The sequence below is a fragment of the Aythya fuligula genome, chromosome 1, assembly GCF_009819795.1.
Source record: "Aythya fuligula isolate bAytFul2 chromosome 1, bAytFul2.pri, whole genome shotgun sequence".
Taxonomy (NCBI): domain Eukaryota; kingdom Metazoa; phylum Chordata; class Aves; order Anseriformes; family Anatidae; genus Aythya; species Aythya fuligula.
In genome coordinates this window covers 140,137,942-140,164,461 of record NC_045559.1, presented here as the reverse complement: position 1 = coordinate 140,164,461, position 26,520 = coordinate 140,137,942, and the positions used below count along the sequence as shown (strand labels likewise).

The 26,520-nt window shown below is 42.1% G+C and overlaps 1 protein-coding gene across 3 annotated transcripts in view; it reads left to right on the top strand.

The window, feature by feature from the left end:
* The window catches only part of TBC1D8 (TBC1 domain family member 8), a 46,300-nt gene that overhangs the window by 13,439 nt on the left and 6,341 nt on the right, over positions 1 to 26,520 (top strand). For 2 of the 3 annotated variants that reach the window (XM_032190486.1, XM_032190478.1), the window contains exons 3-12: positions 2,483 to 2,601; positions 4,662 to 4,890; positions 8,323 to 8,563; positions 15,880 to 16,087; positions 17,291 to 17,485; positions 17,776 to 17,958; positions 18,386 to 18,536; positions 19,429 to 19,643; positions 20,521 to 20,638; positions 25,916 to 26,201. In XM_032190486.1, the coding sequence (XP_032046377.1) occupies positions 2,483 to 2,601; positions 4,662 to 4,890; positions 8,323 to 8,563; positions 15,880 to 16,087; positions 17,291 to 17,485; positions 17,776 to 17,958; positions 18,386 to 18,536; positions 19,429 to 19,643; positions 20,521 to 20,638; positions 25,916 to 26,201 (1,945 nt within the window). Of the gene's footprint in view, positions 1 to 2,482; positions 2,602 to 4,661; positions 4,891 to 8,322; positions 8,564 to 15,879; positions 16,088 to 17,290; positions 17,486 to 17,775; positions 17,959 to 18,385; positions 18,537 to 19,428; positions 19,644 to 20,520; positions 20,639 to 25,915; positions 26,202 to 26,520 lie in introns of those variants that run through there. The other variant, XM_032190495.1, reaches the window with a different exon arrangement.

Here is a 26,520-nt window from a genome sequence, read left to right as displayed (position 1 = left end):
CCCTGACGTGAGCATCCAGGGGAGAACGGGCTTTGGCAGCAGCAGTTGGAGGAACAGTGTGACCTGACCCTTTTCTTAGAAAGCTGGAGCTCCGCACGGGACTTCTCCTCTCCCTGAGGCCCTGCAGGAGCCCCAGCACAGAAGAGGCCATCGCTGCTTGCCCAGCTCTTTGCTTTGCATAAACATGGTGTTAGGGTCTCGTTACTGGATTTGGAAAGGGCAGAGAGTCAAATGAAGTTCCTGCTATGTAGCAAGGACAAGGAGCAGCTCTAGCAACTCCTTCCAGTCTCCCGCTGTAACTGCATTAGGGATAGCCATCATGTCATTAGGCAGTTAATTAAAACGACATTTTCCAATTGGATGTTGGCGCTCCTGTGTTCCAGGAGCTGCAGACTGAAACGATAATTAATGCGTAAGGGTCATATCTGTGTTACAGACTCTTGCAAGTCTCTGAGGGCTGCTAGGAAGCCTGATCCATGCCCAGCACGCTTGTTCTGGCAGAGCTGTTTCAGCCCAGATGGTTAGTCATCCTACAGCAGCAAGGCGAAACAAAAACCTTAACCCCAGCCCTAGTGGAGATCCACTTAGGTCTTTCCTTTCAGAAGGCTTGTGGGCAAAGGAGAACCACAGGGAACAGCCAGGTGAAATAGTCTTTAGGAGAGGGACAGCAAGGGATTGCTGACAGAGGGGTTTAAAGAAGGGAATATGAGGAGTTGAGGCAGTGGTTAGACTGAATACACATTTGGCACAGACACATAAGGTGCATACAAGGTGGAACAAAATGCTGTGCAGAGCATTGGCATGGGCAGAGGAATAAGGAGAAGGTTGTCAAGGCTTGGGTGAAATCACAGGATAATTTTAAGAGTAAGCCAAGAAGTGTAAATTAGAAACGAAAGGACCTAAAAGGTTGAGGAGCTAGAATGACCAAATAAAAGGGGCAAAGAGATCTTTCAGCATCTGAGCACAACCTCTGGAGGTACCTGAATGCAGGCAGGAAAGAAAGCAGTAGCCTCAGTGGGGGACAACCACTACATGTGGGGATGCTACAGTGAAAGATGTCTTGCTTCTTATTTCCCAAGAGGTAGCCCACCAGCCCTCCCATATATTTGTTGTCTTTCAGGTATCCCAGACACACACAATCAACTCAGTGTTTTCTTTGTGCAGCCATTTCAATACAAAACAACTGTTTCTGGTGTCCTTAACAATTGATATAATCTGATTTCCTTGCAAAGAGGCCATTTAAGCGTCTCTTCTTTCTTGATTTTTTTAAAAATCTAACCTTGATTAATGATATTTATGAAGTTCCATCGCAAGACCTTCCTGTCAAGGAAGTTAAAGCTTGGAAAGTTTCCCTGCCACTTGGCATTCTTTATGGAAAATGGAGCAGAGGAGGGTGGAAAATTCTTAGCTAAATTTATCATTTCGTGTTGTGAAGCAATGTGATGCATCTCCGATGGACACACAAATCAGATTTTGAGATAATGGGTCTTCTATCTGAGATTAATTTTATAATTATATTCCTCTACGTTTTGTATGTCTCTTACGTCAACCTCATTTTCTTCTTTCTTCCACTAATAAGGCATAAGAATAAACAACTTAGTCTGCCTTTACTTTTTTTCCCCATGTAATGTTTAACCACTGACCGGTAAGAGCTAGAGTGCTCAGATTTTCCCTTAATTGTCCTCCATGTTGCCTCTCCTGCACTAACTTTTCTGTCATAAGGAGATGCAGCAGCAGTTCAGGTTCAAGCAGAAGCAACCAAAGTAAATAGGTTTCTTCAGTAAATAGGTTATTTCAGTAAATGACTGAAATAGTGTTCCTGGACTTAGAGTGAACACATGAAATTGGAAAATCTTTATTTTTCAGGGATTTTCTGTTCACTGTTTTTCTCCCCCAAACTGTAAAATTGTGCTCTTGCAGACCTTCTAGGTGTTCTTGACCCAAACTCCTTTATTTGTAGATATTTAAGTATTACAGAAAACTTTTCAGACAGGATGCAAATTACGACTATGTCATGTGTGCATGCTTGTGTGATAGTTGTGTGTGTGCATGTCCATACAAAGGGGGGGGAGAAAGGAAGATCAGGGACCTTGGGGAACAATACATAAAAGAGCAGTTTATGGTGGCTGCTTGAGGAATGCCATGTCAAAATAAGCTGTATTCTAACCTATCAGTAAGAGGTTTTGCTGTTTTTTCTGCTTCGACTTTTAATGCAGTGTTTGCTGGCTGAGAACGCTTGAGAAGATAAAACTGAAAAGCACTAGAACTAATTTCCTAAAACAATAAGGTTTCTGTTTTTCTCTGGCTATACTGTTACAAATTAGACCTTTTTGACCTGTTTGCTACTAAGAGTTTTGAGGTTGAAAGTTCAGTTTCTCATGTTCTCTTACAAAATAGTCCATTTTTTACTTCTTTTTTTTTTTTTTTTCTTCCTTTTGATTTTGTAGGATGAGTTTTAATGTGTTACTTTTTAACTTTCTAGGTGCCACTGCAGAGGAGATAAATCAGCACTGGGAATGGCTGGAACAAAACTTGCTCCATACTTTGTCTGTTTTTGACAATAAAGAAGATATTGTTAGTTTTGTCAAAGGGAAAGTAAAGGTAAGGAAACTGCCTCACTTTTGCCCAACTACTTGTGATGTTTTAGAAATAATGTCAGGAAGTTATTGTCAGTCATATTTGGTTTTGTCCATCTGAATATTGTTATTTTTTTGTGTGCTGACCTAGCTACTGTGTTCATCCTGAATGCAATTAATCATCCAAAGCACCTACTTTTCTTCTTCACGTTTGATTTTTATCAGTGGTCTCACTAATCTGTTTCCAGGCAGACTCGTACAAAGCAGGAAAATGTTTATACCACTGCATTTTCATACAGTACTATAGAGGTAGCAGCTTCTTGTACAGTAAGGACTCTTAAATCTTCTTTTGGCCAAGTCTTACCGTTGGCATCGCAGTGTCAGCTGTGCCTCCATGGGGAGCAGGAGGACCTCCCGTCTGAGCAGGCACCTCACCCGTGATGTGACTTGTAAACCCAATTCATTTTGATCTGATGTGGCTGAAAAATACCTTTTCTGTCATGCAGCTGGAAGGATAACAGATGTATGGCCAGTTTCTGTGCAGTGGTTAGAGATAGGTTATACCTTGTTTTTCTCCATGACACTTGGACCTGATGTGGCTGGCATCCTTGCATCTCCACTCGTATTTCCTTGGAAGCTGCATGGTCTCAAAACTGAACTATCTAGTTCAGTCTTTATCACTCCCTGTCCCTTTACAGCTTCAGTGCTCTTTTCTTCCCTGTAAGAGGCTGTGGTGACATGTAGGTGAGCATGTAGGTGAGCTTTCTTCAGCATCTACTTTCAGCTCCTTCACCTCTCCAAAACATTGTTAGCCAAAGTGGCTGAAATCGTCGTGGGCTTCACAGGGTGTCGGCGTCATGGTTGGGGACTGCAGTGAAGGTGCTGGCTAGCTGCATGGTGCCTGAGTGGGCATCTTTTTAGAAGAGTAAAGGTAGAATTTAAAAATTGTAGGGGAATTGGGTGATAAAGATAAGGCTTAAAATAATACCAGCACATGCAGTAAAACTTAGAAAGCGTGGCCTCCAGTGTTCTGCTTCTAAGAAAACACATGATCCAAGAGGAACTCGTCAGTGGCTGACAGTGATGCAAGTCTCATGGGCACTGCTCTAAGTCAGGTCCTGCTGCAGGCTTCTCCTTGGTAAGAGTTTCATTCAGTGAGATGCTCTCCACTCTTATACCCACTGTTTTGGTCCAGAAAATGTATGGGAACATAAATGTTTCTGGCAATTTGCAACCCTGCTGCTATATGCTGCTACATCTCAGTGGGTTCTGAACTTGGGGAGGAGAGAGAAAACATCGCTGTGCAAATCTTAGTTTTTATCCTGCTATCTTAAAAAGCAATTTTGGCATGCTGCACCTTGCTGAAAGGTTAAACTTGCTGTGCCTGCTTCTGCTCATGGTGCAGAGGCTTGCTCTTGGCACAGAACATGGATCTAAGTGCTCTGACAGGCTTGAATAAAATTAATCTCTCTCAGTAGTGCTGTGGCAGCTGATTACCTAGCACAGCGGATATTTAAAATTCTTCAGGTTTCATTACTTAATTTAAGCCCAGGTTTTGGACTCTGTCCTCTGCCTAACTCTTTTGTTGTAATACTGCTATTAAAATTCTCAGCACTTGATTATAATATCCATGGAGATGTTCTTGAAGTCATTTATAATGGTTTAGAGCATGTTAGAAGTTATTGATGTCTTACTGCATTGCTTCTTCATAGCAAAACAGTGCTGGTCAGCATACAAAAATGTTCCTGTATCTTTTCTCTGAATACAGCAAAACCCAGCAATCCTAAATTGTAATGAAACTGTAAATATGTGGCTTTGCCAGATAGACTGAAAACCAACAAAACAACAAACTCCCCCCAAACAAAACAAAATAAAACAAAATCCTAAAAGTCTTGATTTGGAAGCATTCAAAATGTATGAGATGCAACCACTGCAGAAATGTATCCATTTGTGAGATTTGCAAATCTGCTGGAAATTATTTTTCAGAAAGAGCTGTGCTATTAAAATTTGAATGAGTAGCTTGTAGTAACTTGCTTGAATGTGAATGCTGTAGATTTATCATATGTTATCTTGTTATTGAATCAGGCTCTGATTGCAGAGGAAACAAGCAGTAAGCTTGCTGAGCAGGAGGAAGACCCTGAAAAGTTCCGAGAAGCCCTGGTGAAATTTGAGTCCAGATTTAATTTTCCTGAAGCGGAGAAACTGATCACCTATTATTCCTGCTGCTGTTGGAAAGGAAAAGTTCCTCGGCAAGGCTGGCTTTATTTGAGTATCAATCATCTCTGTTTTTATTCCTTCTTCCTGGGCAAAGAACGTAAGTGTAAATATGTAAGAAATCTTAACACTACGGAGAGAGATAAACATATCTGGTTTCGAATGCAAAAAGAATTAGGATTTTTATGAGAAGTGTAATTCTGCTCTGAAGTTTCGTTTCTGAGATTTTCATTATTCAGATGAAAGATCTTGTTTAATTTGGTTTTCACTTCATCCTTTATGTTTACATTTTAGCAGTAATCCAGTAGTAAAAATGAGGCTGCAAGAACACGCAGGCACGGTTGCTCTCCAGTTCTTTTTCTTTTCACGTGAAGCAGGCTTAAAATGTAGCAGACCTCCTACATCTTCTCCAACAGCTAGTTTTACTGCCGAAAACGGTCAGTCAGGAACTGTCCCTCCCACGTTGATGGGAACACACCAGCAGCCGCTGTCAGCACTGCCGCTGCGAGCGCAGGGACAGGCTGCAAGGCAGAAAAGGAAGCGCTGGCTGGGGAAGAGAGCGCGGTGCTAGAAATGTGTGAGGCTAGCTGCGGGACTGAAAATAGAACAGGAAGCACAGCAGTGACATTGGTGCTGTTCTGAGTCCTCTTCATCCTGCTGCAGCTTCACTGAGGACGGTAATATAAACCTCTATTACTGTGAGTGGAGCAAGAATTTATAAATCAGTGATAGCAGTTAGGAAAACATTGCCATTTACTGGCCAGGTTTAAAATGGGGCTGGCTAGACAAAACTGTAGATTTAAAACCAAAGTGCACTAAAATAAATGTAAGAAAGATAGTAACTGGCCATTTGTAGGACTTAAAACACACAAGGACATCGCTAGAGTTAGAGGTTCTTTCTTCCTATTTTATCTCAGGCCAGTTATTCTGTCATATCTGCAAAAGGTGGCAGAGTTAGATTTAAAATACGGATAAGTTTGTTATTCCTTATAAATACAGAAGTTGAGTTTTGCTTTATCTTTTCTTTTTGCAAGACTGTGGTGGAGTTTCTTGATACATTATAGATATCTGAGTTCTCTTTTAATCTCCTTGTTTTCTGTTTAGTCTCAAATAATATCCTTTGTGAATTGTTTCTCCTTGTTATCATTGCAGGCTTTTTCTCATTAAACTGGAGATAGCCAGTCTGCCAAAGCACACAAAGCAAAAATAATGCTTATTAATGATAGATAATGGGGGAAGGAGAAAGTAGGGAGAAAAATCCTTTATACTGTTCCAGAAGTTTTGTTTATGCAATATCACAGATCATTAAATGATACTGGAAGTAAAGCATCGCACTCTGCTATTGAAGATGAAATTGTTTCTCATCCCTTTCAATAATAATTCATTATGAAAACACAAAGAAAAGCCAAAAAAACTATGTGTTTTCAACCTTTTACTTTGAACATGGAAAAAAAGCTGCTCATTCCCTGTTCCAGTCAGTGGCATTGCCTTTGTGTTCCACGTGTTTTCATGGAAATGTGAAATCCAAAAAAACTCCATAGCTTGCTGGGAAGCATTACATGTTGAGATGCTTCCCAGCTCCCTGCTTCTGATAAAGATGATGGCTTCTGTTTGAAACCCAGTATTTTGACAAATTTATGAAATGCTTGTATTACATTGAATACTCCCGATTTACCATAGTTCTGCTTACTGCTATTTGAGAAGCTGCTACTGCTCATCTGTAGAACAAATGATTTATTATCTTTCTTGTTTTCAGGTAGCAATCACAAATTAAATCTGGCTAAACCTGGTTTAGAGAATATTGCTAATAAATCACATGTATTGTGTTCTTTCCCTTTCTTTTTGGGGAAGAAAAAAAAAACACCACCACAATATGAGAGTTTCAATAAAAATAGTTCTTTTATGTGTTTTAACTCCATAAAAATTCCCCGAAATTGTAGCCTGAAATCTCTTTATAGGCAAAGTGCTAAATCTCCTGCTTCTGGCAAGTCTGTTGCCTGCTCCTTGTTTTTATTTTATGTTGAAATGACCTGGAATGCAATGCTGGAACCTGTTTTCAGCTTGTCATGAAATTTATGTGAGCATAGACTACATGGAACATATTTTCAGGACAAGTCCCCTTTTATCTAAGCTTCGAAGTATTTGCAGAACTTGGGTGGATTAGAATGTCAGATTTCTTGCAAGGACGTGCCAGGGTTTCTTTACATTTTTTTTTTTTCATTAAACTTCTTTTTTTTTTTTTTTTTTAACTTGAAGACTTTGTACCTTCTGTCAGAAGTCAGGCCCGTTCCAGCGTGCTGTGCTGTTTCTATGACAAACACTGCACAGGCTATACATTTTTGACCTGCGTGAACAATGGTGCTATTGCTACAGTGCTGGTTAATCTTTCTTCCCTTGGCTGTGCCGATCCAGATGACTCTGGGACCATTCACAAGAGTTTGTGGGTGTTGACGCAGCTGTGCTTTATTTAAGTAAGAAGAAATTTAACCTGCAAATAATCTCGACAGCTGTGGTTCTTGTAATACAGAAAAACTTGCTGAGGGTAGCCGCTTATAAAACTAATGATCATGGATAAGTGTCATGTACGGATGACAATGCTTGTTATTACTGTCTTTTTATTATTTTATTGGCATCAGGAGACCAGCCAGGGATGTTAGGGAGTATAGTCTTGAAGTTTATTGGCACAGAGAATACTGGGAAGCGTCCAACAGTTGAGTATAAATTTAATCTAAGCCTTTTTAAGTCTTTTCCAGCCTAATTTCTGTCCAGAGATTCATAGGAGAGTGGAAGGTCACGTCTTTTAGTGGATATGTAAAATAAGTTGTCTGTGTTTATCTGATTTGCTGGAGTGTTTAAGTATAGAGAACAGTGTCCTCTACTTTTTCTTTTCCATAAACAACTCTGACTGCATTTAAAGTTTAGGGCAAAATCTGCCCATACACCTTTTAAGGAAAAAATAAGCAGAATGGAAATATCCCAATGCCTATGGGGTTTTCTTTGATGATCTGTTTATAGTAGTCTTAAACCCTATAAAAAGTCCATGAGCAAAAACTTCCTTTTGCATGGTAGTTACCTTTCTTTTAAATTTAAAATACTGTCCATGTAATTGGAATAGGTTTGCCACCTGCCTAAAACATTACTTCTGGAAGATTACAGACCCTTTCCCTATTTTCTTCCTACTCTTGAAACCCACTGTTCCTTCTGGTAGTAAAGAAGAAAGCTGCAGAAATGACTTGGTAAGAAGTTTAGAGCAAAAGCTTGCAGCAGGTTTTTGGCAGACAGGACTCCTCAGTCTAGCATTTCTTATGAATATAGGTGAAATTTTGAGGGGGGGGGGGATTCTCAGCAAGGCAGTCTTTTGGAATAAAGGCACATGGGCATAGAGTAATACCAGGTGTTTCATCTTTTCCTTGGTCTTTAAAGATGATTCTCTCCTCTGTTGTTTGCATTTCCTTCTGAATCTGTTTATTTCCCAAATACGATCAATTTAAACAGAACTTCTAACACGCTTTTGGTCTTCCTGCAACGGCAGTGAAACTTGTCATTCCTTGGGTTGAGGTCCAGAAGCTGGAAAGAACCTCCAACGTCTTCATGACCGACACCGTCCGCGTCACCACGCCGAACAAAGAACGCGATTTCTCCACGTTCCTCAACATAGCTGAGGCATTCCGCATCATGGAGCAGCTGGCAGATGTGACGCTCCGAAGGCTGCTGGATAACGAGATCTTCGAGCTGGATCCAGGCCTCCAGGATCCTACTCAGATTACCAAGAGGTAAAAAGCGAAGTTGTTCTTTGTTGTGTGAGCAGGGGGTCGGGAATGGGTTTCGTGGATTGCGTTGTTGGCTGGGTAAAGCTTTAAAGGCTTACCTGATTGGGGAAAAACAAACAAACAAACAAAAAAAAACAACAGATTTTATATTGTACTGCAGTATATCATGAAATTTTGTGTGCAAAATGCTTTTTTTTTTTTTCTCCCATTTTTATTTTCTTCCTTTAAAATCATTGTAGTTTTTATTTGGTTTAAAATTACTTTTCCTTGTAGAAGGGGCAGTAATTGTAAAATTATTGCTTTTGATGGTACCTGATACACGGAATGTCCTATTAGGACATCCTACTAGGACTAATCCTACTAGGATTGCCACAGCTGATTTAGCAAGCAGTTGTAGGACCCAGAAAGACCCAGGCTGTTGCAACAGAGTAATGTGCTGATGCCAGCTCTACCCGCCGCATCCCTGAAATGCATCTCTGCATTCCCCTCCCACGGCAGAAATGCACTGGGTGCTCAGGGAGAAGATTAGTAACTGTTTCCCTGGCAGCAGCACAAGACAGAGTGTTGTATATTTTTGTGAAAGGAAACGGCAGGGAGGAATCTTAGGTGGGCAGAATGTAATATCCAAAGTTGGGATTTGCCTGGGGCACCACTGTCAACACGTCAGTCTAAAATACGTGTTTTCTGAATGGAGTGTGTCTGGAGTGCTTATCCACTCCTGACTCATACCATTTCCTGCTCTTCCTTCCTATCCTGACAGAGGTGTGCAGGGAATTAGCCAGGTGTTCCTTCCAGGGCAAAACACAAGGAATGCACGGTGTCATTTCCCAACAAACAGACACATGTCCAGTAGCCATTATATCGTTTCTGAGGGGCATTTTTGCAGCTGTGTTGCACGTACTTCTCAGCTAAACAGTTCTGCAAAGGTTCATAAAGGCTTTTAAAGCAATTAGACTTACTTTCCCTGTAATTTCATACGTACACACTGTCAGGAAAATGACTGACACCAGCGTTTCATCCATGATACACCATCATTTGAGATATTTGTTAGACTGATGCAATCTTGAGCAGCCATGAACTTCCTCACAGGCTTTTTTTCATAGCTTGGACTCCTTTAAAACACAAGGGCTGTCATTGTTTTTCACCATGTATGTGTAACTGGATATTGTTAACATCGCAGGCTTTTGGCCAAAGAAATGCAGTTTATGTACTTTGAGTAATGTCAGATATGACTTTGAGTAATAGGTTGCATTGAAGCCCACTTCCATGCCTTACAGTTCCAACACCTTCCTGCTTTTGGGCTGAAAAGTTAGAACCACAAAAGAAGGAAAGTAAATCCATAAGAGATGTAACAATCTGAGGGAGATGTTTTCATCATCTACTGATTTTAACTCATTGTTGTCTCTTCCCAAAGAAGTCTTTGAATCAAATATATTAACTGAACAGGAAACTAACAAAACCAAACCAAACAACACAACGCCAACCTAAAGTTACAATTACAGTGAAAAGTATAACTGCAATAATATGGGGGCTCTCAGGGAATCAACCTGTAAGTACCTCATGGGATTTTTGGGAAGTTGTATGTCTATTGGCAAACAAGCAACAGAAACCATCCCACACGTTTATTCAAACAGGTTTATCTCTTTCCTTCCAACTTAAAAGGAAAAAAAAAAAAAAAAAAAAAGAAGAGAGGCATGGGGAATAGGAAAAGACAGGATGAAAATGTGATTGCTGGAGAATTCCAGGGCAAGTTTTCTTAACCACACTGATGTGCTGTTAATGAAGGTAGCAGAAAGGAAAAAATGGAAGATGTTGAAATCCCATTTCCTCTGTGGGAATTAGAGAGGTAGTGGCTGGATAAGCTCTTGTTTCTGCTGCCCTTTGTCACACTTCAGCAGCTACTTTGATGTGATGTGATTAAGCAAGAGTGTAGTTTGAATAGTAGATAAACTGGTTTTTAATACTAACAATTTTGGGGGAGTGAGTTTTTTTTTGGTCTATGAGGTTTTTGTTGCTGCTTTTTTTCTGAAACCATTGTAGTACTACAAGAACAATTATTTTCCACTTGACATTTTCCCTAATAATTACCTTTGCTAATTCTTGTGCATGATTAGGTAGCACATAGTAGTGCATTAAAATGAAAGCAGTAATGCACACATCATTAAAATTATTCCAGCTGTGTCACATTAATCAAGTTGCTTTAGATTTCTTTTGTTTCTTATGCAAGAGGCTCATCTCAATATCTTCATTTAAAAAATATATTTTTAATGTCATTGCGGACTGTGTATTATACATTCTGAAAAACAGAGCTGCTGCTCTCCCTGAGGCTCTTGGGGTCATCCTGCTGAGCAGTGCAAGGACGAGACTCTGAGAGGCTGGCAGATTAGACTGGCAGCCTGTGACACGAATTGTATCGTGGCCACAGTCAAAGAAGTTAATATACAAGTTTCCATGCCACTTGATGAAAGAATAAGGCTTGGAACAATGGATTACATAGGGATTAATGGCAATTAAATTAATTGCCATAGGGAATGAAGTAAAGGTGTTTGATAACTGTAAATGCCATTTCTTGCAGACATATTCAAATGTGTCATACAGTTTTACTGGAATATGAAGTAACTGTTTTTCCTTCCTAATAAGAAGGTATCTAAAAATTCTGCTATACTTTTCTTGGGCTTCTTATTTCCATCTCTTGCAGGTCATAAGAATATTCATTGCATTTCTCTGATGTAAAGAGGAAATTGGCCAGAGCAGAACACAAGATTTAAAAGCTTAATGCTGGTGTCAGTAAGGTTTCAAAAGTAGAATACATTTTTCCAGGCTCTAACCAGCTTGGTTTCTTTTCTTCACGTCTGACACTGAATTGCCAGTAAGGATGGCTTTGCTTTATATGAAAGCAAAGAAGGATTTTAACACTGATCTAAGCTGAACAGAAACTGTTTGAAGTATCTTGAATGATGAATATCACTTCAGTCTGCATTAATTCCACGAACACTGTAAACCTTGAGGAACACGGAAGATGTGTTGAGGAAGAATCTTGTTTTATTCCATCTGCTTGGCAAAGGCAGGGTTTGGATTATCTCTGCATGTCATTCCTGACAGATGTTTGCCTAACCTGTTTCTAAGGATTTCCAGAAACATAAATGCCAGAGCCCATAGCAGTATTTCACTGCCATACCATCGTAAAAGCTTTCCTTTTTTCTAACTTGGATCTTTCTTGTGTGTTTTTGAGTACATTGCTTCTTGTCCTATCCAGTACTGTGGAAGAGATTAGATTTCCTCTCTTTACTGCAACCATTTGTGCATTTGGAGATTCGTTATACATCTCCTTTTGCTCTCCTTCTTTAAGCTGCTCTGCTGTAGTTTATCCTGACGATTGTCACCCACCCTGTCTTTAGCCCTTCTGGTCCCTCTTCTCGGGACATTTGCCATTAATCCTGTAGTGCTACAAGCACGCAATGGCAGGATACAGGAGTGCTCCTGGCCCAGCTGTAGCCCCAGGACTGCCCTGCTGCCTCTCAGGAGCCAAACACTTCCCTCTGCAGCCTGGTGCAGCGGTCCTCTTCCTCCCAGCAGCATGAGGCTGCTGGCTCATCTTTGGTTAATGTTTCCTCGTAACCCCTCTGTCTATTTTTTTTTCTGCACCATCCCTCCAGTTTGTGAGCACCGTTCTGAATTCTGATCCTGTTCTTTTGCTCATTTGTCTCTGTCAGGCTCATGTCATGTGCAGGTGCAATAACAATGATCTTTGCTCCATCATGCGAGTTGCTAATGAAAATCCTGAGCAGAAGCCAGTCCAGGACAGACTCCCAAGGTAGTCCTCTCCATGCAGCCTTCCACTTCAACAGTGAGCATTTGAGGGCTGCCTTTTGGGCACTCTTTTTCAGCTGGCTTGGTACAACAGCTTTTCACTACAATCTAGTTTTATTAGTTCCTGTGTGAGGAAATATCAAGAGTTTCATAAGGCATGGCTAAAACATCTGTTGCATCTCCATTTACAAGTCCAGTGTTCCTGCTACATCAGGGCATTACTTTGGTTTAACATTTGTCCTGACAAGTCCACGTTGGCATTCGTCAGATGACTTTTCCTGCCTTGCTTGTGAGAAGCCTTCCTCGCCACACGAATTCAGTGGGTTCTCCAACAAACAAGATGCGTATCGCTGGATGTGTCGCTTTCAAAATCCCAAGAGTTTTCTGGAGTCTGAATAGCAAGAGCAGGGCAGCAATCGTGCTCTAAAAGCAGGAGGTCAACTAGTTTGTTCAGATTTTTTTTTCCTCGTTTCTGTTGCTCAACTTTATGCCATATAATTCTTCGTCTGGCAACAGGCAGCGAGTGACTCAGCAGGGCTAAAATCCTGCCAACTTGACTTCTGTTGGATTGAAAGCAGAGAAAAAAAAAACAACAACATGCAACAGCAAGGACATCGTTTCAAGTGTCCTGATACTTTTAGGCGTTTTGTTAGTTTTGCGTGCTATTTCCTTTCATTTAAAACTCTTGGAAGGCAACTCATGGGTCACACACACGAGGAGTTATCGCAGTTCAGACTTGCAGTCCCTTTGAAGTGCCGGAGGCGGAGGCCGTGCGAGAACCCCACAGTGTGCAAGTCAGGAACTGCATTGGGAGAGAACTGCTGACTTTTTTCTGAAAAGCAGGGAACAAAGCAATTTCATCCTTTAGCCTTTTGTTCTTCTGATGCGTGTATAAACATTTGATCAACATATTTCTACGTGAGGATAGCTTTCGTTCTTTTCTTAGGTACTGCATTTGCTTCAAAACCAAACCACCTTGAAAATGGTGAAGCTGGAAATAAAATTTTGGATAGATTGGGCAGCAGGTAGAAAAGTTGTGTGTCTGTTCAGTGCCGCAGGTATTGTGGAACTCAAAATGGAAGTTGTGGGACCTGGGCTGAATTTGCTGTTATCCTATTTATGCAATTGGCTGTCTTGTTTAAGAGCTAAATTTGTTAGTGTTTATTTATTTATTTATTTATTTTAAACCAGCCCTAATATTGTTTGTCCATTTCTGAAGGCAACAGATTATGATACCCCCTAGAATTTATCTGCCCAGCAGGAAATATTGTCATGGTGTGCCACATTATAATAAAAACCTTTAATTTCAGCCCGCAGCAGTAAGTGCTGACTCTATTTCATTCCTCTACTACCATTTTTCTTTCTGGGGTCCCACCCTGCAGCAGGCTGGCCCCTCTTTCAGCACTTCTCTCAGGAGTAAAGTGAGGTCTCTGAGGTGACCCCGTTTCATGGGTCATGGGGGACAGGCAATGCTGCGGATGCTGGGCTCGGCAGTCTTCCCCCATTAGGTGATTTGGGGCAGGTGGAGTTGGGTGCTGCGCCCTGGTGAAAGTTGCTTGACGAATTTACTTGGTTTCAAATATGGAAAGTGTCGTGCTTCAGTTAAAAACCTGTAGCTAGGATCTTGTCCGAAAGGAGCCTGCAGCCTCCAGAGATGCAGCAAAATCCTAAACACCCAGAACTGGACAGAAGCTGCAGATTTTGGAGCATCAGAGTCAACTCCTAAATAACAGACAACCTGTCTCAACGGAGCTCCCATCCTTGGGTATAATGCATCTTTTGGCATAAAGGTATGGAAATCGCAACAACGGTGTACATTCTGGTAGGGTCTCACCTTCCCAGCACAATAGCAGGAGAGAACAGCTCCGCGCAGACCTGACTGCAGATGCTATCAGCAGCATTCATCTGTGCCGTGCAGGAATGGAAAATATTTTTGTGCTGAGTTAACTAGGAGGCATATCCTGATCTAGGTTTGTCACAATAGCAGATCTCTGCAGGCACTTATCAGAGTTTCGTTTGCTGTGGAATTTTAACTTCGGAGCGGCCTTTTTGTCTTCCTTCACAAAGAGCGTTTCTCTTTGTTCTTTGTGAAAAACAGGAGGCTATTTGTCTGTTTTCCTTGGATAATCTTATGAAGGAAGATAATGCTTCAGAAGGAAACGACAGCCGAGTGCTGGTCAAGTGCAGTCTGTCTGTTCTGCTGGTCACACAGAGAGATCCGCCCCTCTCCCTTCTCAGTTTGTTCTTGATCTCCCTCTTTCACACAGCTTTAGCTTTCTTTGCAAATGAAACCAAAATAAAACACGCAAGTGATTTATTTGCTGAAGCAGAGGCCTCATCTGTGTAAACTTCTTACTGTTAACCAGCAGGGATGGGGTAAGGGGAGGGTGTTTGCAGAAGAGGAGGGCAAAGGAAGGAGCAGAGAGGGAATTTACAGCTACAAGGTACCACTCCCTGCTGCACTTCAGCCCACGCTTTAAATTCTTGCAGTGGAACAAAGCCAAACTTCTTTTTTATATATATATATTTTCTTTTCTTTTTATTTTTTCCCCCTAAGGTGAGTCATGCTTGGAAAAATTCACTTGTAAAGAAAATGATAGAATCGGAGTCCTAAAGTTTCTGGAAGTGCTGCTGGTGAGCTAATAGCCAGGGCCTGTTTCTAAGGGAACTGCATAGCTGAGCGTATGAACTACTGCAGAACTCCTCATGAAAAATGGAGGGGTAAAAAATCCCCCCAAACCAAGTCGGTGTTACCATAGTTCAGCAGTGAAAGCTTAATGTACTTTTTTTCTTCTTTCTCTCAACATAAATGCGGATAATTGAATGGAAGCAAGCCAAATCCAAACTGGCTGTAGCTGATGCTGTTACTCCCTCCTGAGTCTAAGGAACCTGTAATTGTTTTGCATTTATAACTGTTCCGAGGCTGATACCTCTGCAAGCCAATGATGCAGTGATGTAAATCCTTAACTATTCTCTTACTGACCACTTTGGTAGCACTCATCGAGCAAACGAATCGCTTCTGAATGCAGGTGTCAGTCCCTGGGGTGATGTTGGTAAGGCTACTGTGAAGGGAAAGCAGGAACACAAAGCTAATCTCTGTTGCTCAACCTGTGTTCATCAGATGAAAGATTTAGTTATCTCCTGGGCACTGAAACCTGTAACTCTTTGAGGCTGGGAAGTGGTAGAGCAGCCAGAGAAAATGTATGGCTAAGTAATAATAATAACAACAACAAAGCCAGCTGTTTTAAATTAATTTGTGTTCTTTCATTTTCTAGTGATTCAAGCAGATGCTTTTGATCTATTGATAAAAAAAAAAAGTGTTGATGATGATTATTTTTTTATTTCCAAGTTATTCTTTTGTTGATCTGCTCACGTAGGCAGTGAAGATTTCTGTGCATGCTGCTTTTGTTCTGTATCCCTTGGTCTCTGTGAGAATAAAAAGAAGAACTTTGCACCTGGTGCCTTCGTTTTCAGGGTCCTGTGATTTGCTCTTGATGTTTTCTCCTAAGGGATCTCGAAGCCAGAGCACAAAATGAATTCTTTCGGGCCTTCTTCAGATTGCCCAGGAAAGAGAAGCTGCATGAAGTTGTAGACTGTTCTCTCTGGACACCATTTAGTCGCTGTCACACAGCGGGAAGAATGTATACTTCAGACAGTTATATCTGTTTTGCCAGCAAAGAAAACGGCTGCTGCAATGTTATCATCCCACTTAGAGAGGTAGAGTTGCTTGTTTGTTTAATTTCAAGTCTGTATCTGCCGCCTTCTGCTTTCAGCATCCACTGTTGTGTCACTTGATTCACCTGCAAACTATCAGTTGATGAAAAAGAGCAGGATGCTTATGTATACGATGCCTACAGGATTGTTTAAAGTTCGTTCTGGGACTCATGATGCCATGAGTTCCTAGAAATATGTCTGGGGGAGTTAACATGATCCTCAAAATGAAGTATGGGCAGGTAATGCAGCAGGACAGAGCACTGCAAGGCCAGAGTCTGATCCATCCAAGACTGCGGCAGTGCTCCCCTCCCAGCTCCACAAACACATACATCCAGCTCGGATGTTGATGGAGACTTCAGCTCAGACCCAATCCATCAATACGAAAGCATCCTTACCCGGGATCAGTGCTTAGAAGTGTTGATGCTCTCCCTCCACAGACAGACTCTAGTAAACCCGTGTGTACTTTGCAAACCTGTAGGGCAGAAAGAAAACGGGGATATTCCGGAGGCACTGATGATCTGCCAAATTTCCATGAAATTAAGGACTTATTTAAACAAAGGGAGGATGCATGGGAAGATGGTGGGAGTAGAGGAGGAGAAGGGAGCTGTCAGTAAACACCTACCTGATCTGCTGTGGATACCAGGCTGTTATGATCTCTTAATTAAAGCCTTCCTTTCATCCTCAGCTAATAACAGAGTACCATCCAAATGATATATATCCTAACCGTAGCAACTTATCTGCCACTGTTACAGAAATAGAAAACAATAAAAGAACAGTGTTATATATCTAATCAGAAACATCAAAACAACTGTTTTCGTCTCTTTTCAAAAGTGTGAAAGTAAATGTTCTGCTCCGTCCCTCCAAGTCAAGTTGATCCTTTTCTAAATCTGATTTTAACCATCATTCCCCTTTCCTATCTTTCCCCTCAATCTGCTCTCCTGAGTGAGTGGCAAAGTCAAAATAAAAGCAAAGCAAAACAAAACATAAACAGCTGGGATACGTTTTGCTGCCTGCTTTGAGCTTGTAAAGATACCATCAGCTCTGGGTGGCAGGATGTGTCTGACCAAGCAAAGCCAATATGAATAACCACATTTAAAACGTGCATGCAAGTGAATGCCATCTTTGTGGATTGTGTACCTGCAGAATTTTGGAGGCGTTTCTGTAAAGGTGATGCCTAATGTGTTTTCTGTCATGTTTCTGGGAAAGGTGATCAGTATAGAGAAGATGGAGGACACAAGTCTTCTTCCTAACCCCATCATTGTTAGCATAAGGAGTAAGACTGCCTTTCAGTTCATTGAGCTGAAGGACCGGGATACGCTGGTGGAGAACTTGCTCCAGAGGCTAAAGAAAGTGAACTCCAGCAACCCAGTGCAGTGTAACAACTTGCAAAATAAGAAGCAGGTACTGAACTTCTGTGTTTTATTTTTTTTTGGTCTTCCTGAGGGGTCAGTTTTGCTCTGGTGATGTCTGATGCCTTCCTTAATGACCAGCGCTGTGGTGTGGAGGGAACAGTTGGGGCCAGCACCAAACTGAGGGGAGCGGTGGATATGCTGGAGGACAGGGCTGCCCTTCACGGAGGCCTCAGCCGTCTGGAGGAATGGGCAGGCAGGCTGCTGCTTGTCTTGAACATTATTTGGGAGGCAGTTCTTAACCTCTTCTTATTTGTTACCCTCCTTGGTCCTGCACTGCAGAACACTCCTGAGTTCACATCCACCTGTGTGCTCGGGGACTGTGAGCCCGAGGGTCCAGGCACAGAGGCTGCACAAAGCAAGGACAGAAGCGAATGCGACAAGGAGAGCAGTTACATGCTGAATGCAGAAGCACTGAGATCAGACTTTCATCAGTCGGGAGTGGCAGGCCTTGATTTTGGAAAGGTATGTAAAATTTGGGGGAATTTGTTGGAGTTTCTTTTTCTTTCTTAAAAAAAAAAAAAACAAAACTGTGATGACATTGAAACAGGTAATTTTAGTATGACAAACTCCATAACGGCTGGAGAAGTTACATGTGCACTAAATAGGGAATAGCTGCTTTTCAATTTGCTTGGAGTTTTTTCTTCTCCCTCCCTTCATTCCTTTCTGGTGAATGTTTATCATTTTTCTCCCTGTCTGATCAGTTCTGCTCCTCCCCGGTGTGGTGAATCACATAAGCAAAATGGGGAAAGTTTTACTTCTTAAAGCAGACTTCCCGTGTCCATTGGTAATGGAAATATCTTGCAAAATTTCTCACATGTAAGACGTTTCTGTTTGCAAGTTCTCACATGTACATGATTTGTTCTTTTAAAAGATACCTTCTCGTTCGCAGTCTAGGGAGCAAATCAAAGAGAGCCTGTGGAATGACCATTTTGTAGAATATGGCAGGACAGTGTGCATGTTTCGCACAGAGAAGATCAGAAAACTTGTTGCCATGGGAATCCCCGAATCCTTAAGAGGCAAACTCTGGCTGCTCTTTTCAGGTGGGCACTCTTAGAAACGCTGGCTCTAGCCATATCTGATTCTGAACACGGCAAGACATTTAGGCATGGCACCTCCCAATGGCAATTAAATGTCTTTTGCATGGAGCCTATGGTAGTGCTTGTAGAGGACAGCTGATCGGGTACTGAAATAGGGTAGTAAGTAAGTACCTAGGTAGATTGGTAAGAATTTTGTCTCAGGGCGTGATGACATGGCGTGCAGAAAAATGTAAATGACATCTGCTTCATCTGTGTAATTTAAAATTAACGTCATGTTTTCATGAAATGATGTTCTTCTTCGAGGAACAATTAGATTGTAGCAAAAATATTGATTTAAGCCTACTCAAATCAAATTACTGCAAAATAATGACATCTTAAAGTCGGCGGTTCTGCTCCTGCTTCGTGTTGAATGCTGGCAGGAATAATAGAAACTAAAGATGGAAAAAAACAACTCATTTTGTCCATAGATCTGGCAAAGCCAGTAAGTTCCTACAATATGATCTCAAGTTTAGGCCTCAATCTGACTCATGAGATGTTCAAATCTCTGTAAGATGTAGTCCTTCCTGCAGGTTTTTTTTTCACTTTGGAGGGTATGAATGGTGCTGAGCACATCCTTCCCAGCAGGACTTTATCCTGGGGAATTTTTCTGCTCAGTGTCAGTATAAAGGTGTTTTGTGTTCTGTTGCATCATATAGGCTTTGCAAATATTCGTTTGGGTTTTCAAGACATGTATTCTGCTGGGACTTTGTTTCTTATAGGTCTGGAGATTCACTGAATTCATGGACCTTGGGGAAAAACATTTTTTTTCTGGCATCCTTTTGAGCAGCAATTCCCACAACGCTGTTTAAAGTTGTCCTAATCCATCTTCCTCTTCCTTTCTTATGGCTGCCTTTAGACGCTGTGACAGATCTCGCCTCCCATCCTGGTTACTACATACATTTAGTGGAGGCCTCCATGGGCAAGTGCTGTATGGCGACGGAGGAGATCGAGCGCGACCTCCACCGCTCGCTGCCTGAGCACCCGGCCTTCCAGAGTGAGACGGGGATCGCGGCGCTCAGAAGGGTGCTGACTGCGTACGCACACAGGAACCCCAAAATTGGATATTGCCAGGTGAAAAGCTCCCAGTGGGATAATGATGCTTTTTTTCTTTCTTCCTTTTTTTTTATTCTTTTCTGCTTTCTCAGCTTTATTTCTCTCTTGGGAGTTTATTTAACAGTGTTTTTGAACATTAATATCTTTTTAGTTACGGAAAATGCATAACTTTGAGTATTAAATGTGGTTTACTTTGAAAAACGAGTGTGCAGATTAGGACACTGGCCTAACAAAAGTACTCCCTCAGCATTCTGCAAACTGCATTTAGAGTTAGAGGAGGGAAAAATGTTTCTGCTGCTTCTGTTTTTTCTGAGATGAGTGAGTTACTTGTGCAATACTTGGAGACAGTGCAAAGGGAGCTGGCCTGCATAGACAAGATTCATGTAGAGCACTGGGACAGAAGTTTAATGAAGTTCTGCACCTTTCTTCCAAAACTGATGACAAATTATAAAGTGCTTTACCCAGCTGTCACCTAAATTAATGATTTTTTTTGCATTCAGTGCAGCTCCCTGAATTATGATTAACTTCACAAAAGTTCCAGATCCCCTATCTTGTTTTGAAATACAAAAACAAGGAGGGGAAAAAGCAGCCCCAAAACATCTTGCACTGTCAGCTACCTACTTTGCATCTGGGCAAATCCAGTACTCTGATTTTCTCAGTTGTTTCCTATTGCTCTTATGAAAAGCAGCATATGTAAGCTGGAAAAACTTGTTATGCCTTTGTGTCTTTCTAGGGTTACAATTATGCATTCACTATTACCTTTCCCTTGCTGTTTTTGTCAGTTGTTTAAATCATGTTAGGCTACTTTTTTATTTTAAATTAGCTGTCATTTAGCTTTTGCCAGTAGGTTTTGCTGTTGCTAATAAATCCCAATTTTCTTCTTTGCCCTTGTAAGTCAATGAACATTTTGACCTCCGTGTTGCTGTTATATGCCAAAGAGGAAGAAGCCTTCTGGCTGCTGGTTGCTGTGTGTGAGCGAATGCTGCCAGACTACTTCAACCACCGGGTGATAGGTGAGCTGATGTCTCTCCCACTCTTCTCACTAACGTGCTGCACTGGGAAGGGGCAGCTGCATGGCATTGGGACGAGTAAGTGCTCACAGTTCTTCTGAGGTCCAGAAGCCACGGGCAAAGTGGTCCATTTGCTTGCGTGCTGTGCAGACGGCAGTGGTGGCTGCCTACGTTCCAGTCTGTTATTTCTGGTTCAAAGGGTTTGAACTGCGAGAACTATAAACATATGCTCAACTTTTAATAGTTTGTTATTTTCTTCCTGTTGGTCAGAAGGAGGTAGTGTTTTTGCCTGTTAGGTAAAAATAGATGAGCTTGTGTGTCTTGGTTAGGAGTGTTTGATATTAGAGACTCTAGCTGTTTCGGACAGGCTTAGGAGAGATCTGCTGGGCTATTTCTGAGCAGATGTGTCTGCATTGCCTGGCCACTAGAGTAATTATAGACTCGCATCTAAAATGGCTCTTTCTAATGGGTGGTGTTACAAAGCCATATTAGATCTCTGAACGTGAGATGCAGTGTTAATAAATAACTCTGCAGTGCATGCCTTGTACTGCATGTGGCATATTTTCGCTTCTTTGCAATGCAGCTATTTTTAAGACTTGTGAAAATATTCATGTAACTTACAACTGCCTGCCTCATGCACAGAAAGAGAGGCTGAACTCTTTGACACCATAATTGCAGGTAGGCATACAAGAAAAAAAGCATTTGTTCTTTGCAGTCACTTCACTTCCCCCTCTTACAGAAATGTCTGATAGCTTTTCCCTCTTCAGTGCTAACCTTACTTTTTAGTTAGTGGCTGCCATTACACCATTGCTGTAGCAAAGAGAGGGATCTGGTCTCTTGTAAGGAGGTGGGGATAGGAGGAAGGTCCTGGCAGTAAAGGTTCTGGCAGCTAGAAATGGTGTGGGCACTCCGGTGCTCCCTGGGGGTGAGCAGGAGGAGTTGTCTGGGGAGATTTTTTAATATTTTTCTTGGAGGACGGGCTTTGTAACACTTCCTGGTGCTGTGCCACTGCACAGTCACTGTCGTGTCACGGAACTGGCAGATACAGTAAGTTAAAGCAGAATTATTCCAAAGTAAACTGGATGCTCAGGGTGTTCTGTGGTGTTTTGAACGTCATTGGTATTTTCAACTAGTGGATCGGGTACTGTAGCTCTCCCAGTTGTCAGAACTTCAGTTCTTGCCTCCAAGCATGTTTTTGAACTGCCATCTTGATGACTTACTCCCATGTTTGTGCATCTTCTTTCTTGATTGGAAAAAAAAAACACACAGCTTTATCTGTTCTTCTGCATTCCTAGACATCATCAGCCTAGGGCCTGTCTTGACTTCCTGATACCTTCAGTGCTTGCTGGGCATTTGCCTGTAAAGTAGAATTCTTTGTACCCAAATAAACTTGAATGGTCCCACATGGATGACCATACTGCTACCTTGAGTTGTACTTAACTTTGGGTTTTTCTCTTACCCATTACTCCCTATGGCCACAGACTACACAGTGTGAGGGCTGATAGTCTTGGTTGTACAGCCTCTCTATTTTCCTGTCCTCTGCACCCACACAAAAGGACAAGCAGTGCCATACCCTAGAAGAAATACTGCTGAGCAAAGGACCAGGGGGGCAGCTCAGAACCTCCTATTCTTCCCCTAGTAGAACAGCAGCTGTACAGTTTTGCAGCATGGTTGCTTTGCTGAGTAATTATTTCTGCACCTTTGATTTACCCTAGACCTTAGCGTGGCCAAATCAGTGCTTACTGATCTTCCCCACCCTGCCTCCTCTGGCTCCTGTTGCTTGAGTTAGTATTTTTGGCTTTACATTTCATTTAACTTTCTTTTTTTGATTTCCAACCAGCTCTTGTCTAATCTTTGTCTTGTTTTTTTTTTTTTTTTTTTTTTTTTTTTTTTTTCCTGCATAACACTTCCAAGACCCAACTTTTCCTCTTTATCCATGCTGCCAAAAATGTTGTCCAGATTTTGATCTCTCTATAACTTCGGTAATCTCTGACCTTGGTACCCGTCACTGTGCTTTTCCTCTTCAAGAGTGAGTCAGTCATTTGTACAGGCAGAACAGCTACTGAATTAATGACCTTGGTTATTCCAGGCCTCTGTGGCTCAATCTTTTCTGGGACCCTCTCTTTATGACATCCAATATCAATGTATTTTTTTTATAGATGTTTGCTTTTAAAACTTAGGCAATTCAGTCCTACCCAACCTTTTTATCATGTGACCATCTCCCTCCTTGGGTTTTGCCAGCTGTGACTGTTACCTTTTAACAAGCATTTTCATCATTTCACTGCTTGCAAACAGGCAGCATTGGTACCCCTTATCTCATACTTCAGGAATTTTCTCAGTCCTTATCCCTTCTGCAGAGCAAAGAGGAAATTACAAGCAGATAGCTGCAAGATAAAATCAAGTTTTACTTGAGTCAAGAGTGGAGGCAAGAGTCATACATACCTGTTACCAAGACTTTTCCATCCTTTGCATGAACCAGCAGGCTTACTTACTCCACTTTATCTGTTACTCCACTTTATCTGTTAGATTGTCATCGTGTTGCTTTTATGATTTTAAAACAGTGAAAACCTCACTTCATTTCTCTGATTTGCCTTTTCAGTCTTGGAGAAGTCATTTAGTTGGCACCTTGGGTCATCATTTTTTGAATGGATACCCTGGTATTTTCCTACCTCACTATGGTTTCATGATTTAATACACTAAAGATTCAGTTGCTCAGATACCATGGTTTCTGGGAGGCTAATGAAAAGGTGGGCATAAAAGTAACTTTGAATACACCTGCTTGACTTTCATGTACAATGTCAACATTTAATTATAATGCGATATTCTGCAAAAGATCTGGTTAGCATTGCCTCTTCCCTTTAAATGTCTGCTTTTGTCAGCCTCTCCCATGCTGAGGCTGGAATGATGTGTCTGCTTATCTGTCTCTAGATTTTCTTTCTGTCTCTAGATTTTAATATGTTTCTGCCTATCTGTCTCTAGATTCCTTCAAATACTGCTAAAACCTGCCGTAGCTTTGTTTCAACTGTTAGCTATGGCTATTAAATTGTTAAAATAAAATAAAAAAAAATTGTTAAAACAAAACAAATGCTCTCTGTTGAGTAACCGCAGTCTGTTTTCTCTTCTGTTTTCTTTATCCTTCTTATTCACGATCATCTGACATGAAAAGGCTGTCCCTTCAAAGCATGTTTCATAAAAGCCCTTTGCATGTCCCTGGGTACTTATTTTCAATTTGTGGTATTGAAATGTTTGTTCACTGACTGGCAGAAGCTTTTTGTGGCTTAATGTGAGAAGTTCTAAGGCAGAGAACTATCATACCTGTTTTTTTATGATTTGGATGCTAAACCAAAAGATGCTAGTTCTCTGCCACGGCTTGTCCGGGATCTGTTCTGCCTTTGGACAGCAGAAGTTTTGAGTGCTAGGGGCATATACGTATCAGGACCAAGGCAATTGAAGTTGACTCCCAGTATTAGCGTAGTCCATAGAATATGGACTATGAGAAAGAGCAACTACCTAAAATAACTTGAAAGGAAAGATAGAATAATTGAAATTTGGTGTTGAGGAACATCATTAACTTGTAGTATCATTGGTTAAAGCTCCTGGGGTGTGTAACCTGGGGTGTGTCAGGCACAGCACTGCTAGCTGGCCGAGGGAAGTGGTTGTCCTGCTCTGCTCGGCTGGTGAGATCTCACCTCAAGGACTGTGTGCAGATTTGGGTGTCACAATATGAGGACATAAAACTGTTAGAGAGTGTCCAAAGGAGGGCTATGAAGATGGTGAGGGGTCTGGAGAGGAAGATGTATGAGGAGCAGTTGAGGCCCCTTGGTGTGCTCAGCCCCGAGCAGAGCAGGCTGAGGGGAGGCCTCATGGCGGCCTGCAGCTCCCTCACGAGGGGAGCGGAGGGGCAGGCGCTGAGCTCTGCTCCCTGGGAACAGCGACAGGACCTGAGGGAACGGCATGGAGCTGGGACAGGGGAGGGTCAGGCTGGGGGTTAGGGAAAGGGTCTGCACCCAGAGGGTGGTCGGGCACCGGCTGCCCAGGGCTGTGGGCACGGCACCGAGCTGCTGGAGTTCAAGGAGCATTTGGACAATGCTCAGACACAGGGTCTGGTTTTTGGGTGGTCCTGTGTGGAGCCAGGAGTTGGATCCGTGTGGGTCCCTTCCAACTCAGTATTTTCTGTGATTTCTGATGTGTCAGGTCTGGTTTGTAGAGACAGGCTACGTGAATGATATGAAACTCTATCTTCCTGCATCTGCTGGAAAGTAGGAAGGCTCTGCCGAGGGATATGAATAGGCTGGATTGATGGGCCACATCCAGCTCTGTGGCATTCAGCAAGGTTAAATGCTGGCTCCTGCACCTGGGTCACAACAACCCCATGCAGGTGGATAGGCTTGGGGAAGAGTGCCGGGAAAGTTGTTTGGCTGAGAAGGACCTGGGGATGCTGGTCAACAGCTGGCTGAACATGAGCCAGCACCGTGCTCAGGTGGCCAAGAAGGCCAGTGGCATCTGGGCCAGCATCAGAAACGGCATGGCCAGCAGGACGAGGGACATGATTGTCCCCCTGTACTTGGCACCCATGAGACTGCACCTGATCTACTAGCTGAAACAGAAGGAACAGGGCCCTAATCTGCTCCCTTTGGAAATAGTGGTTGGGATGGTTAGGAAAGATTTTATCTGGGCATTGCTGGAATCTTGTCTTAGAAAAAAAGCATATTTACACTTACATATGTGTAAATATTAGTGTATATTTTTGTATATATATATATATATGCACACATATATATGTGTGTGTAAATATTTTTCTTCTTGCTTAGTGTATGTAGCCATCTTTTATATTTTGTTACCTGGAATGAAGGCTCTGCTGCCTGCTTGCTTGAGTACATACACCAGAGAGGAATGTGTGCTGCTTTATTATCATTGCATAGATCCCAAGTTGAACAATAAAATGCTTTAAGATTGCTTTTGCTATCACTTAACTGTTATGTGCTCTTTTAGCCAAAAACAACAGCTGCTGCTATTACTATTTTATTGCACCCCAAAGGCACTTAGCAGAACCAACGTGGTCTTCTTGCAGAAAGTTGTTTAGTAAGGATTACAGACTTAAGGGTTGGGGCTGAGATCACAGCAGGAAGATAATGGGATTTTTCATTGTAGGTGTGTGCGTATCTTGTCAGTTTAAATTTCAAAGAAGCCTTGCAGTCGATAGTTGACAGCGATCATTAACTTTAAAGAATAATTTTGCCTGCAGTGGGCCTGGTTAATACTGTTTTTTATGACTTGCAGGTGCTCAGGTAGACCAGTCGGTGTTCGAAGAGCTTATAAAAGAGCAGCTTCCAGAACTGGCTGAACATATGAAGGACCTGACTCCATTAGCTTCCATTTCTCTCTCGTGGTTCCTCACCCTTTTTCTGAGCATCATGCCTCTGGAAAGTGCTGTGAATGTCGTCGACTGCTTTTTCTACGATGGGATCAAAGCCATCTTCCAGCTCGGCTTGGCCATACTCGAAGCCAATGCGGTGGACCTGTGTAACAGCAAGGATGACGGGCAGGCCCTGATGATTCTGAGCAGGTACTGTCACGCATCTGGCTGCGGGAGCTTCGCTTCCCTCGCAGATCATCCTGCTGTGAAACAAAGGCGTTTAGGTGCCGTTGTCATAACAACTGGATGCACAGGCAGTCCCCTCTGTGTTAACTTGCTCCTGCTGCTTTCGCAGTGTCTGCCTGAAACAATGGGCTTTGTAAATTTGACAAATCCGTGTCCTGTGAAATTTCCTGGCGGTGCCGAGACATGCGTGGACTGCGTCAGCGTGCAATATATACTGTTGCTCTTAGTGTCTTCCTTAGAGTGACGAGCTTCCTGCTCCAGACTTCAAGGAGACAGTTTTCTT